Below are 13688 nucleotides of genomic sequence, written 5' to 3'. Positions count from 1 at the left end.
CTCAATTCCAGCCAATTCTGCGTTGAAAAAGTAAAACAGTGCTCCTTCCATTCCGAGCTCTCCCGTGTGCCCAAACAGGAGTTTACCCCAACATATGAGGTATCAGCGTATTCAGGACAAAATGGACAACAACTTTTGGTGTCGAATTTCTCCTGTTACCCTCGGGAAAATACAAAACTGGGGGCTAAATAATAATTTTTGTGGGAAAAAAAAAAGATTTTTTATTTTCACGGCTCTGCGTTATAAACTGTAGTGAAACACTTGGGGGCTCAAAGTTCTCACAACACATCTAGATAAGTTCCTTGGGGGGTCTAGTTTCCAATATGGGGTCACTTGTGGGGGTTTCTACAGTTTAGGTACATTAGGGGCTCTGCAAACGCAATGTCACGCCTGCAGACCATTCCATCTAAGTCTGCATTCCAAATGGCACTCCTTCCCTTCCGAGCCCTCCCATACGCCCAAACGGTGGTTCCCCCCCACATATGGGGTATCAGCGCACTCAGGACAAATTGTACAACAACTTTTGGGGTCCAATTTCTCATGTTACCCTTGGGAAAATACAAAACTGGGGGCTAAAAAAAAATTTGGGGGGGATTTTTTTTTTCACGGCTCTGCGTTATAAACTGTAGTGAAACACTTGGGGGCTCAAAGTTCTCACACCACATCTAGATAAGTTCCTTGGGGGGTCTAGTTTCCAATATGGGGTCACTTGTGGGGGTTTCTACAGTTTAGGTACATTAGGGGCTCTGCAAACGCAATGTCACGCCTGCAGACCATTCCATCTAAGTCTGCATTCCAAATGGCGCTCCTTCCCTTCCGAGCCCTCCCATGCACCCAAACGGTAGTTCCCCCCACATATAGGGTATCAGCGCACTCAGGACAAATTGAACAACAACTTTTGAGGTCCAATTTCTCCTGTTACCCTTGGAAAAATACTAAACTGGTGGATAAAAAATAATTTTTGTGGGAAAAAATTTTTGTTTAATTTTTACGGCTCTGCATTATAAACTTCTGTGAAGCCCTTGGTGGGTCAAAGTGCTCAACACACATCTAGATAAGTTCCTTAGGGGGTCTACTTTCCAAAATGGTGTCACTTGTGGGGGGTTTCAATGTTTAGGCAAATCAGTGGCTCTCCAAACGGAACATGGCGTCCCATCTCAATTCCTGTCAATTTTGCATTGAAAAGTCAAACAGCGCTCCTTCCCTTCCGAGCTCTCCCATACGCCCAAACAGTGGTTTATGCCCACATATGGGGTATCAGCGTACTCAGGACAAATTGTACAACAACTTTTGGGGTCCAATTTCTTCTCTTACCCTTCAGAAAATAAAAAATTAGGGGCGAAAAGGTAATTTTTTTGAAACAAAAATTATTTTTTATTTTTACGGTTCTGCACTATAAACTTCTGTAAAGCACTTGGTGGGTCAAAGTGCTCACCACACCTCTAGATAAGTTCCTTAGGGGGTCTACTTTCCAAAATGGTGTCACTTGTGGGGGGTTTCAATGTTTGTGTGACATATCTCTGTGATTTATTTGCATAAAAATTCAAATTTGGAAAATTGCAAAATTTTAAAAATTTTTGCCAAATTTCCATTTTTTTCACAAATAAACGCAGGTAATATCAAAGAAATTTTACCACTATCATGAAGAACAATATGTCCTGAGAAAACAGTGTCAGAATCACCAGGATCCGTTGAAGCGTTCCAGAGTTATAACCTCATAAAGGGACAGTGGTCAGAAATGTAAAAATTGGCCCGGTCCATAACATGCAAAACACCCTTGGGGGTAAAGGGGTTAAAGGACAAATTAAACTTTTTTTCTTCTCTTACTCAAGTGGCTCGAGTGATCAATAGTCTGTGAATCACTAGTTACATTTAAATAAATAGGCCAATGTTTACTAAACCTGCAACAATTAAAAAGGAGAAGATGATTCTACACTTTTTTAATAATGGCATCACTTGACAGGAAAGTTTTAATATCTTTTGTAGATCTTTACTTTCCAGTGGACCATACCAATATTGTCGGGGTGCACCTAATAGAATCTAATTTTAATTTGCAACTTTAGGCTGAGTTTAGATGGTCATATTGTCGTTTCAAGTACTTTCTATGTGCAGAATGGACATCACACTGTCCCAAAATTGTACTATGTGCCAGGGCCCCCCAGAGATTTACCATAAAGTCTGATGGTCTGTGTAAAAACTAACAATGACATCTAATGTGTCCATTCTGTAGATTAAACTTATGCATGTAAATAGGCAGCTCCTACATCCTTCCACTGGGTGAATGGCTCTTGCATCTGTCCGCTAGCACGCAATTCTGCACATGGAGTCGATCAGAGGCACAGTCTCCAAAGTGCTTGCTTTCTGATATTGCCGTGATAACCTGACCTTATAGAAAATCTACTTTTAGGAAAATTTTCTTTGTGGCCATCTACACTCTCAGCTAATTAGTCAGAATGCGTTAGATGTTTTGCTTTCTAGAAAAAAAATAAAGACTACAATAAATTTGGAATTTTTGCTTAACCCCTCTGTGACCTTAGACGTACTATCCCGTCGAGGTGCCCTGGGCTTATCTGACCCTGGACGGGATAGTACGTCATAGCCGATCGGCCGCGCTCACGGGGGGAGCGCGGCCGATCGCGGCCGGGTGTCAGCTGCTTATCGCAGCTGACATCCGGCACTATGTGCCAGGAGCGGTCACGGACCGCCCCTGGCACATTAACCCCTGGCACACCGCGATCAAAGATGATCGCGATGTGCCGGCGGTGCAGGGAAGCACCGTGCAGGGAGGGGGCTCCCTGCGGGCTTCCCTGAGCCCCCCGCAGCAACGCGATGTGATCGCGTTGCTGCGAGGGTCTCCTCACCTCCCTCCCTGCTCGAGCCCCGGATCCAAGATGGCCGCGGATCCGGGTCCTGCAGGGAGGGAGGTGGCTTCACAGAGCCTGCTTAGAGCAGGCACTGTGAAGGCTGCAGCGCTGCATGTCAGATCAGTCATCTGACAGAGTGCTGTGCAAACTGTCAGATCACTGATCTGTGATGTCCCCCCCTGGGACAAAGTAAAAAAGTAAAAAAAAAATTTTCCAAATGTGTAAAAAAAATAAAAAAAAATATTCCAAAATAATGAAAAAAAAAAATAAATATTATTCCCATAAATACATTTCTTCATCTAAATAAAAAAAAAAACAATAAAAGTACACATATTTAGTATCGCCGCGTCCGTAACGACCTGACCTATAAAACTGTCCCACTAGTTAACCCCTTCAGTAAACACCGTAAGAAAAAAAAAAAAAAAACGAGGCAAAAAACAACGCTTTATTATCATACCGCCGAACAAAAAGTGGAATAACACGCGATCAAAAGGACAGATATAAATAACCATGGTACCGCTGAAAGCGTCATATTGTCCCGCAAAAAAAGAGCCGCCATACAGCATCATCAGCAAAAAAATAAAAAAGTTATAGTCCTGAGAATAAAGCGATGCAAAAATAATTATTTTTTCTGTAAAATAGTTTTTATCGTATAAAAGCGCCAAACCATAAAAAAATGATATAAATGAGGTATCGCTGTAATCGTACTGACCCGAAGAATAAAACTGATTTATCAATTTTACCAAACGCGGAACGGTATAAACGCCTCCCCCAATAGAAATTCATGAATAGCAGGCTTTTGGTCATTCTTCCTCACAAAAATCGGAATAAAAAGCGACAAAAAAAAGTCACGTGCCCAAAAATGTTTTCAATAAAAACGTCAACTCGTCCCGCAAAAAACAAGACCTCACATGACTCTGTGGACCAAAATATGGAAAAATTATAGCTCTCAAAATGTGGTATTGCAAAAAATATTTTTTGCAATAAAAAGGGTCTTTCAGTGTGTGACGGCTGCCAATCATAAAAATCCGCTAAAAAACTCGCTATAAAAGTAAATCAAACCCCCCTTCATCACCCCCTTAGTTAGGGAAAAATAAAAAAAAAATTATTTATTTCCATTTTCCCATTAGGGCTAGGGTTAGGGCTAGGGTTAGGGCTAGGGCTAGGGTTAGGGCTAGAGTTAGGGCTAGGGTTAGGGCTAGGGCTAGGGTTAGGGCTAGGGTTAGGGCTAGGGTTAGGGTTAGGGCTAGGGTTAGGGCTAGGGTTAGGGCTAGGGTTAGGGTTAGGGTTAGGGCTAGGGTTAGGGCTAGGGTTAGGGCTAGGGTTAGGGCTAGGGTTAGGGCTAGGGTTAGGGCTAGGGTTAGGGTTAGGGTTGGGGCTACAGTTAGGGTTGGGGCTAAAGTTAGGGTTAGGGTTTAGATTACATTTACAGTTGGGAATAGGGTTGGGATTAGGGTTAGGGGTGTGTCAGGGTTAGAGGTGTGGTTAGGGTTACCGTTGGAATTAGGGTTAGGGGTGTGTTTAGATTAGGGTTTCAGTTATAATTGGGGGGTTTCCACTGTTTCGGCACATCAGGGGCTCTCCAAACACGACATGGCGTCCGATCTCAATTCCAGCCAATTCTGCGTTGAAAAAGTAAAACAGTGCTCCTTCCCTTCCGAGCTCTCCTGTGTGCCCAAACAGGGGTTTACCCCAACATATGGGGTATCAGCGTACTCAGGACAAATTGGACAACAACTTTTGTGGACCAATTTCTCCTGTTACCCTTGGGAAAATACAAAACTGGGGGCTAAAAAATAATTTTTGTGGGAAAACAAAAAGATTTTTTATTTTCACGGCTCTGCGTTATAAACTGTAGTGAAACACTTGGGGGTTCAAAGTTCTCACAACACATCTAGATAAGTTCATTGAGGGGTCTAGTTTCCAATATGGGGTCACTTGTGGGGGGTTTCTACTGTTTAGGTACATTAGGGGCTCTGCAAACGCAATGTGACGCCTGCAGACCAATCCATCTAAGTCTGCATTCCAAATGATGCTCCTTCCCTTCCGAGCCCTCCCATGCGCCCAAACGGTGGTTCCCCCCCACATATCGGGTATCAGCGTACTCAGGACAAATTGGACAACAACATTTAGGGTCCAATTTCTCCTGCTAACCTTGGAAAAATACAAAACTGGGGGCTAAAATATAATTTTTGTGGAAAAAAAAATATTTTTTATTTGCATGGCTCTGCGTTATAAACTGTAGTGAAATACTTGGGGGTTCAAAGCTCTCACAACACATCAAGATGAGTTCCTTAGGGGGTCTACTTTTCAAAATGGTGTCACTTGTGGGGGGTTTCTACAGTTTAGGTACATTAGGGGCTCTGCAAACGCAATGTGACGCCTGCAGACCATTCCATCTAAGTCTGCATTCCAAATGGCGCTCCTTCCCTTCCGAACCCTCCCATGCGCCCAAACGGTGGTTCCCCCCCACATATGGGGTATCAGCGTACTCAGGACAAATTGGACAACAACTTTTGGGGTCCAATTTCTCCTGTTACCCTAGGGAAAATACAAAACTGGGGGCTAAAAAATAATTTTTGTGGGAAAAAAATTTTGTTTTATTTTTATGGCTCTGCATTATAAACTTCTGTGAAGCCCTTGGTGGGTCAAAGTGCTCACCACACATCCAGATAAGTTCCTTAGGGGGTCTACTTTCCAAAATGGTGTCACTTGTGGGGGGTTTCAATGTTTAGGCACATCAGTGGCTCTCCAAACGCAACATGGCGTCCCATCTCAATTCCTGTCAATTTTGCATTGAAAAGTCAAACGGCGCTCCTTCCCTTCCGAGCTCTCCCATGCGCCCAAACAGTGGTTTACTGCCACATATGGGGTATCAGCGTACTCGGGACAAATTGGACAACAACTTTTGAGGTCCAATTTCTTCTCTTACCCTTGGAAAAATAAAAAATTGGGGGCAAAAATATAATTTTTGTGAAAAAATATGATTTTTTATTTTTACGGTTCTGCATTATAAACTTCTGTGAAGCACTTGGTGGGTCAAAGTGCTCACCACACCTCTAGATAAGTTCCTTAGGGGGTCTACTTTCCAAAATGGTGTCACTTGTGGGGGGTTTCAATGTTTAGGCACATCAGTGGCTCTCCAAACGCAACATGGCGTCCCATCTCAATTTCTGTCAATTTTGCATTGAAAAGTCAAACTGCGCTCCTTCCCTTCCGAGCTCTCCCATGCGCCCAAACAGTGGTTTACTGCCACATATGGGGTATCAGCGTACTCAGGACAAATTGGACAACAACTTTTGAGGTCCAATTTCTTCTCTTACCCTTGGAAAAATAAAAAATTGGGGGCAAAAATATAATTTTTGTGAAAAAATATGATTTTTTATTTTTACGGTTCTGCATTATAAACTTCTGTGAAGCACTTGGTGGGTCTAAGTGCTCACCACACATCCAGATAAGTTCCTTAGGGGGTCTACTTTCCAAAATGGTGTCACTTGTGGGGGGTTTCAATGTTTAGGCACATCAGTGGCTCTCCAAACGCAACATGGCGTCCCATCTCAATTCCTGTCAATTTTGCATTGAAAAGTCAAATAGCGCTCCTTCCCTTCCGAGCTCTCCCATGCGCCCAAACAGTGGTTTACTGCCACATATGGGGTATCATCGTACTCAGGACAAATTGGACAACAACTTTTTGGGTCCAATTTCTCCTGTTACCCTTGGTAAAATAAAACAAATTGGAGCTGAAGTAAATTTTTTGTGTAAAAAAGTTAAATGTTCATTTTTATTTAAACATTCCAAAAATTCCTATTAAACACCTGAAGGGTTAATAAACTTCTTGAATGTGGTTTTGAGCACCTTGAGGGGTGCAGTTTTTAGAATAGTGTCACACTTGGGCATTTTCTATCATATAGACCCCTCAAAATGACTTCAAATGAGACGTGGTCCCTAAAAAAAAATGGTGTTGTAAAAATGAGAAATTGCTGGTCAACTTTTAACTCTTATAACTCCCTAACAAAAAAAAAATTGGTTCCAAAATTATGCTGATGTAAAGGAGACATGTGGGAAATGTTACTTATTAAGTATTTTGTGTGACATATCTCTGTGATTTAATTGCATAAAAATTCAAAGTTTGAAAATTGCGAAATTTTCAAAATGTTCGCCAAATTTCCGTTTTTTTCACAAATAAACGCAGGTACTATCAAAGAAATTTTACCACTATCATGAAGTACAATATGTCACGAGAAAACAATGTCAGAATCACCAGGATCCGTTGAAGCGTTTCGGAGTTATAACCTCATAAAGGGACAGTGGTCAGAATTGTAAAAATTGGCCTGGTCATTAACGTGCAAACCACCCTTGGGGGTAAAGGGGTTAAAAAAAACCTAATATATAATATGTCACAAATAAATATAATGTATAAAAAGCAAAAAAAAAGCAAAATATTTATTCTATTAGATTTTTACATTCTTCTCTGTTTTAATTTACTTGCTTTATTGAAAAAAAGTTATCCTTAAATTAGAAAACATTTTTTTACTGTAATAATTATTAATATATTCAGTAAAAAGTGCATGTTTGACTGTTAAATAATTATACCATTACACATGCATTGCATTTCTAATAGGAGAGTGCAGCCTTCATATATTTGTTCATATTTTTTCTTCATTTTTATAGGGATAATTAAGTAATAGTAAAAATGTCAGATAACTAAGATGTAAAAAGCCAAATAACTAGCACAAAGTGATGACAAAATATGCTTAATTTATATGCAAATACTTCATGTGGATTACTGCTGCATGTTAATGTATGTTAGGGGAATTCTAAATGGATTGTATAATTAGAGCACAGCAGAGAGATAAATATGTGTTGTAAATCAAGCATTACTACTGATGATAATTAAGAGCATATTAAAAATACTCACACATGGGGCACTTGAGAGGAATTTATTACTACAAGTTTGTAATTAACCACTGAGAAAGCCCCACTGGACTAAAGATGCAAGACTCAATTGACAATACAGTTTATGCCGTATCTAGTATTCCTGTCGTGGTTAAATTAAAGGAATGTGACATCTACAAGAAGCAGAGCTATTTGAAGTATCTGTCAATCTTTGCAATCAAAGGATGGCTTCCTCGTAGCCAATTAGATCCTTTATCATGCTCAGTAAGATTATAAAGTCCTACTGAGTTCAAACATTGTCCCTATTGATCTGCAACCTCCAGAGGACAGTGTGGTTGGTACCTCTGTCGCTAGCACTGAACTGTGATATCTGCTGAAAATGCCTCATTTAGCTGACTGTTCATACTATGAGGTAAGGAGTAGAGATTAGAGATGTTACACTTTCTAAGACATTTTAACCTAGAGTTTATTATTTTTAATTTTGATTAAGAAACACATGAGATAATGGAGCTAATATTATTAATGAGATTTTTTCTGGAAATGTGTTCACAATACTTCAGCTATTTTATTTATCAGTCCAAATGCTTGCTTTTTTAATTGGTTTTATTGAAATAATAACAATAATAATCATAGCAATAATAGTAATATTATTATACTTTTTATTATTATTATTATTATTATTAGTAGTAGTAGTAGTAGTAGTAGTAGTACTAGTAGTAATAATAATAATAATAATAATAATAATATTATTATTTTGGGAACTCATGCACTTTTATTGCCTGATGTGCATTACTATAGAAATCACAATATTTGTATGTGATGTGGTATCAAAATATTGATTGATATTTTAAGCTTTAATGATGCTTTACTATATATATATATATATATATATATATATATATATATGTATATATATATATATCTTTATATATATGTATATATATATATATATATATATATATTATATATATATATTTCTTAATATTGCATATTATATATATGCAATACTTCTGAAAATCTTATCAAATGAGTTTAAACGAGATTTATCAATAGTCCCCTCGGATGCAGAATTACATATAGCTCATAACATATGAGGATTGTAGATTGTAAGCTCTTACGAGCAGGGTCGTCGTTATTTTGCTTTAGTTATTGCATTATTTTTAGCTTTGCTACCTATGACTTTTGTGTATGACCTGTTGATTTATAAGGAGCTGCGGAATATGTTAGCGTTATATAAATAAAGATTATTATTATTATATGTTTAAGTTATTTACAAAGTTATACACCTACCTGGCATACATGGTCACCAAAACTCTGCAACAAAAAATAGTGTCCCGTATCTCTTTATTAAATTTGATTCCTTTTACAATGCATCTAAACTATACCTCTTTCTCTATTTTTTATTTTTACTTTTGAGGTGGACGTAAAGTGTGTTAAACAAAACATAGAATAACTTCACAGTAAGCCATACCTGCTAATTTTTAAGACAATTTATATTAAGGTTCTATTGCATTCAGCTGCACAATCTCCCCTAGCGAGCATTTTTTGTCAATAAAGTAAAAAGTCTACATGCAGCTTCTCTCATCTAAATATTTAACATGTGTACACATCAGAGCTGTTATTATATCACATAACTTTTACAAAACTTTATCCTAGCTGGTATTAAAGATACATTATTATTTTGTATTTTAGGTTCAAACGCACCTGGACAACTCAACAAAGTATCACTTGCAACAATCGCAAAGACACCAAATAAAACAATATTTAACAATCGGAACTAAATTTTCATCACAAGCTCTTTCCTATTCACATGCCCAACCTCCAGGAATAACTCCACCTCTACGGAATGGACATATGTCTCCTGTGGCCGAAAGCTGTACCCCAAATGGCACCGTGTCGAAAATACTAACTGTGGGGAACAATCATGAAAATGAGGTAACAAGGATCAACTCTCAATACCCTGAGTACATTTCGATCATTGTGTTTCCAATATTTAAGATAATTTTTGGACTCAGTATAATTTATTTTTTAATTTAGAAAAAGTAAAATTGATTTACATCTTCATTGGGTCAAAATGTATAGAAAGTCTATTATTTAATGCTTAAATGCTATATTGCAGTTCACACATTGCTTTTTTACACTTACTTGGCAAAACTATGATTTTAATAAGGTTCACCAGCGCATGTCATTGGTCTTTTGTGGCCGGAGCGATTGGAACCATCTTATAGCGTTATGTTGACATTTATAAATAATTTGCCTAGTCCTCATTAGATTGATAGACTGAAAATGTTTGGTCCATCACCAACCAAAACATTTACATTGTTCCTTTCATTAAGTAGTTCTCTAGTAACTGCTGAGCAATAGCTGGAAAGTTCTTCAATTTACATAGTTAGTTTGTACTAGTTTAGTTATTAATGATAGTAGATACGATTTGCTGAGTTCATGATTTGTAAACAGTATTTTGAAGATCCCCTCTTTTCCAATTGTGAATAAAGTCATATTAATTATTAATATAACATTTCCACTGATTTTATTATACTTTGCACTGGAAGGAAAACTTGCTTAAAAATATCTTTTAGTGTATAAAACTTTAGAACACAAATAAAAGGGTTACTGGTCATCATTTGGCTTTTAGTTTAAACCAGTGGATTTTTGCACCTCATTATATATTCAGTGAATCATGTTACATTTTTAATGTTATCCACCAAAAAATATTCATAAATAAGTGTAAGATATTTGAATATTAATTAAACTGACAAAAAGAAACAAATCGTGCATAATTTGCAAGCAATTTTAATAGCTTAGCTAGCTTACCAAGTCAAAGGTGGCTCAGGATATGAAAGAAGCCCCATAATCTAAGTTTTATGTTGTGATCATTTTTACATGTTAAATTATTTTTGACAGGATATGCGGAAGAGGTTTGATTAGTGGTTATGTAAGTCAGCTTGTTTTCCCTACATGTTCAATAATAAAAGCATGGGGTCTAACATTACTCAGCATGAAATGACAGTTCTTTCTTAACCCCTTCCCGACCTTTAACGCAGCGTATGCGTCATGAAAACCCGTGCCAATCCGACCTGTGACGCAGCATATGCGTCATGGCCGGATTGGGCTCCTGCAGGCTGGGTGAAAGGGTTAACTCCAATTTCACCCAGCCTGCAGGGACAGGGGGAGTGGTTGTTTAGCCCAGGGGGGGGGGGTGGCTTCACCCCCCCCCCGTGGCTACGATTGCTCTGATTGGCTGTTGAAAGTGAAACTGCCAATCAGAGCGATTTGTAATATTTCACCTAAAAAACTGGTGAAATATTACAATCCAGCCATGGCCAATGCTGCAATAAAACCGCTGCGGAATCCGCAGAAAGAAGTGACATGCTGCGGAATGTAAACCGCTGCGTTTCCGTGCAGTTTTTCCGCAGCATGTGTACAGCGATTTTTGTTTCCCATAGGTATACATTGAACTGTAAACTCATGGGAAACTGCTGCGGATCTGCAGCGTTTTTCGCAGCGTGTGCACATACCTTTAGAATTAGGCTATGTGCACACGGTGCGGATTTGGCTGCGGATCCGCAGCGGATTGGCCGCTGCGGATCCGCAGCAGTGTTCCATCAGGTTTACAGTACCATGTAAACATATGGAAAACCAAATCCGCTGTGCCCATGGTGCGGAAAATACCGCGCGGAAACGCTGCGTTGTATTTTCCGCAGCATGTCAATTCTTTGTGCGGATTCCGCAGCGTTTTACACCTGATCCTCAATAGGAATCCGCAGGTGAAATCCGCAAAAAAAAACACTGGAAATCCGCGGTAAATCCGTAGGTAAAATGTAGTGCCTTTTACCCGCGGATTTCTCAAAAATAGTGCGGAAAAATCTCACACGAATCCGCAACATGGGCACATAGCCTTAGGGTTAGGGTTGGGTTGGAATTAGGGTTGTGGTTAGGATTAGGGGTGTGTTGGGGTTAGGGTTGTGGTTAGGGTTACGGCTACAGTTGGGATAAGGGTTAGGGATGTGTTGGCGATAGAATTGAGGGGTTTCCACTGTTTAGGCACATCAGGGGGTCTCCAAACGCAACATGGCGCCACCATTGATTCCAGCCAATCTTTTATTCAAAAAGTCAAATGGTGCTCCCTCCCTTCTGAGCCCCGACGTGTGCCCAAACAGTGGCTTACCCCCACATATGGGGTACCAGCATAGTCAGGACAAACTGCGTAACAATAACTGGGGTCCAATTTCTCCTGTTACCCTTGAGAAAATAAAAAATTGCTTGCTAAAACATCATTTCTGAGGAATGAAAAATGATTTTTTATTTTCACGGCTCTGCGTTGTAAACGTCTGTGAAGCACTTGGGGGTTCAAAGTGCTCACCACATATCTAGATAAGTTCCTTGGGGGGTCTAGTTTCCAAAATGGGGTCACTTGTGGGGGGGTTTCTACTGTTTAGGCACACCAGCGGCTCTGCAAACGCAACGTGACGCCTGCAGACCATTCAATCAAAGTCTGCATTTCAAAAGTCACTACTTCCCTTCTGAGCCCCGACGTGTGCCCAAACAGTGGTTTACCCCCACACATGGGGTATCAGCGTACTCAGGAGAAACTGGACAACAACTTTTGGGGTCCAATTTCTCCTGTAACCCTTGGGAAAATAAAAAAATCTGGGCTAAAAATTATATTTGAGGAAAGAAAACGTATTTATTATTTTCACGGCTCTGCGTTATAAACTTCTGTGAAGCACTTGGGGGTTGAAAGTGCTCACCACATATCTAGATTAGTTCCTTTCGGGGTCTAGTTTCCAAAATGGGGTTACTTCCACAAGTGACCCCATTTTCTACTGTTTAGCCACATCAGGGGCTCTGCAAACGCAACGTGACGCCCGTAGAGCATTCCATCAAAGTCTGCATTTCAAAACTTCACTACTTCACTTCCGAGCCCCGACGTGTGCCCAAACAGTAGTTTACCCCCACATATGGGGTATCACCGTACTCAGGAGAAACTGGACAACAAATATTGCGGTCAAATTTCTCCTGTTACCCTTGGGAAAATTAAAAAATTCTGGGCTAAAAATTTTTTTTTGAGGAAAGAAAACGTATTTATTATTTTCACTGCTCTGTGTTATAAACTTCTGTGAAGCACTTGGAGGTTCAAAGTGCTCACCTCACATCTAGATAAGTTCCTTTCGGGGTCTAGTTTCCAAAATGGGGTCACTTGTGGGGGGTTTCTACTGTTTAGCCACATCAGGGGCTCTGCAAACGCAACGTGACGCCCGTAGAGCATTCCATCAAAGTCTGCTTTTCAAAACCTCACTACTTCACTTCCGAGCCCCAGCATGTGCCCAAACAGTAGTTTACCCCCACATATGGGGTATCACCGTACTCAGGAGAAACTGGACAACAAATATTGGGGTCAAATTTCTCCTGTTACCCTTGGGAAAATAAATAATTGCGGGCTAAAAAAATCACTTTTGAGAAAAGAAATTTTTATTTTTATTTTCATGGCTCTGCGTTATAAACTTCTGTGAAGCACTTGAGGGATCAAAGTGCTCACCACGCATCTAGATTAGTTCCTTTGGGGGTCTAGTTTCCAAAATGGGGTCATTTGTGGGGGATCTCCAATGTTTAGGCACACAGGGGCTCTCCAAACGCGACATGGTGTCCGCTAATGATTGGAGCTAATTTTCCATTTAAAAAGCCAAATGGCTTGTCTTCCCTTCGAGCCCTGCCGTGCGCCCAAACAGTGGTTTACCCCCACAAATGGGGTATCTGCGTACTCAAGACAAACTGTACAACAACAATTATAGTCCAATTTCTCCTATTACCGTTGGCAAAATAGGAAATTCCAGGCTAAAAAATCATTTTTGAGGAAAGAAAAATTATTTTTTATTTTCATGGTTCTGCGTTATAAACTTCTGTGAAGCACCTGGGGGTTCAAAGTGC

At 39.7% G+C, this 13688-nt stretch overlaps 1 protein-coding gene across 2 annotated transcripts in view; it reads left to right on the top strand.

The window, feature by feature from the left end:
- Positions 1-13688, top strand: part of TFEC (transcription factor EC) — a 199131-nt gene that overhangs the window by 117096 nt on the left and 68347 nt on the right. Inside the window, exons 1-2 of one of the 2 annotated variants that reach the window (XM_069764836.1) lie at positions 8075-8172; positions 9453-9695. In XM_069764836.1, coding sequence (XP_069620937.1) covers positions 8140-8172; positions 9453-9695 — 276 coding nt within the window. In that variant the 5' untranslated portion in view covers positions 8075-8139. Of the gene's footprint in view, positions 1-8074; positions 8173-9452; positions 9696-13688 lie in introns of those variants that run through there. The other variant, XM_069764837.1, reaches the window with a different exon arrangement.

The sequence above is a fragment of the Ranitomeya imitator genome, chromosome 4 (assembly GCF_032444005.1).
Source record: "Ranitomeya imitator isolate aRanImi1 chromosome 4, aRanImi1.pri, whole genome shotgun sequence".
In the NCBI taxonomy this organism is placed as follows: domain Eukaryota; kingdom Metazoa; phylum Chordata; class Amphibia; order Anura; family Dendrobatidae; genus Ranitomeya; species Ranitomeya imitator.
Note: the sequence above shows the minus strand (reverse complement) of the source record. Positions and strands in the feature narration are given on the sequence as shown.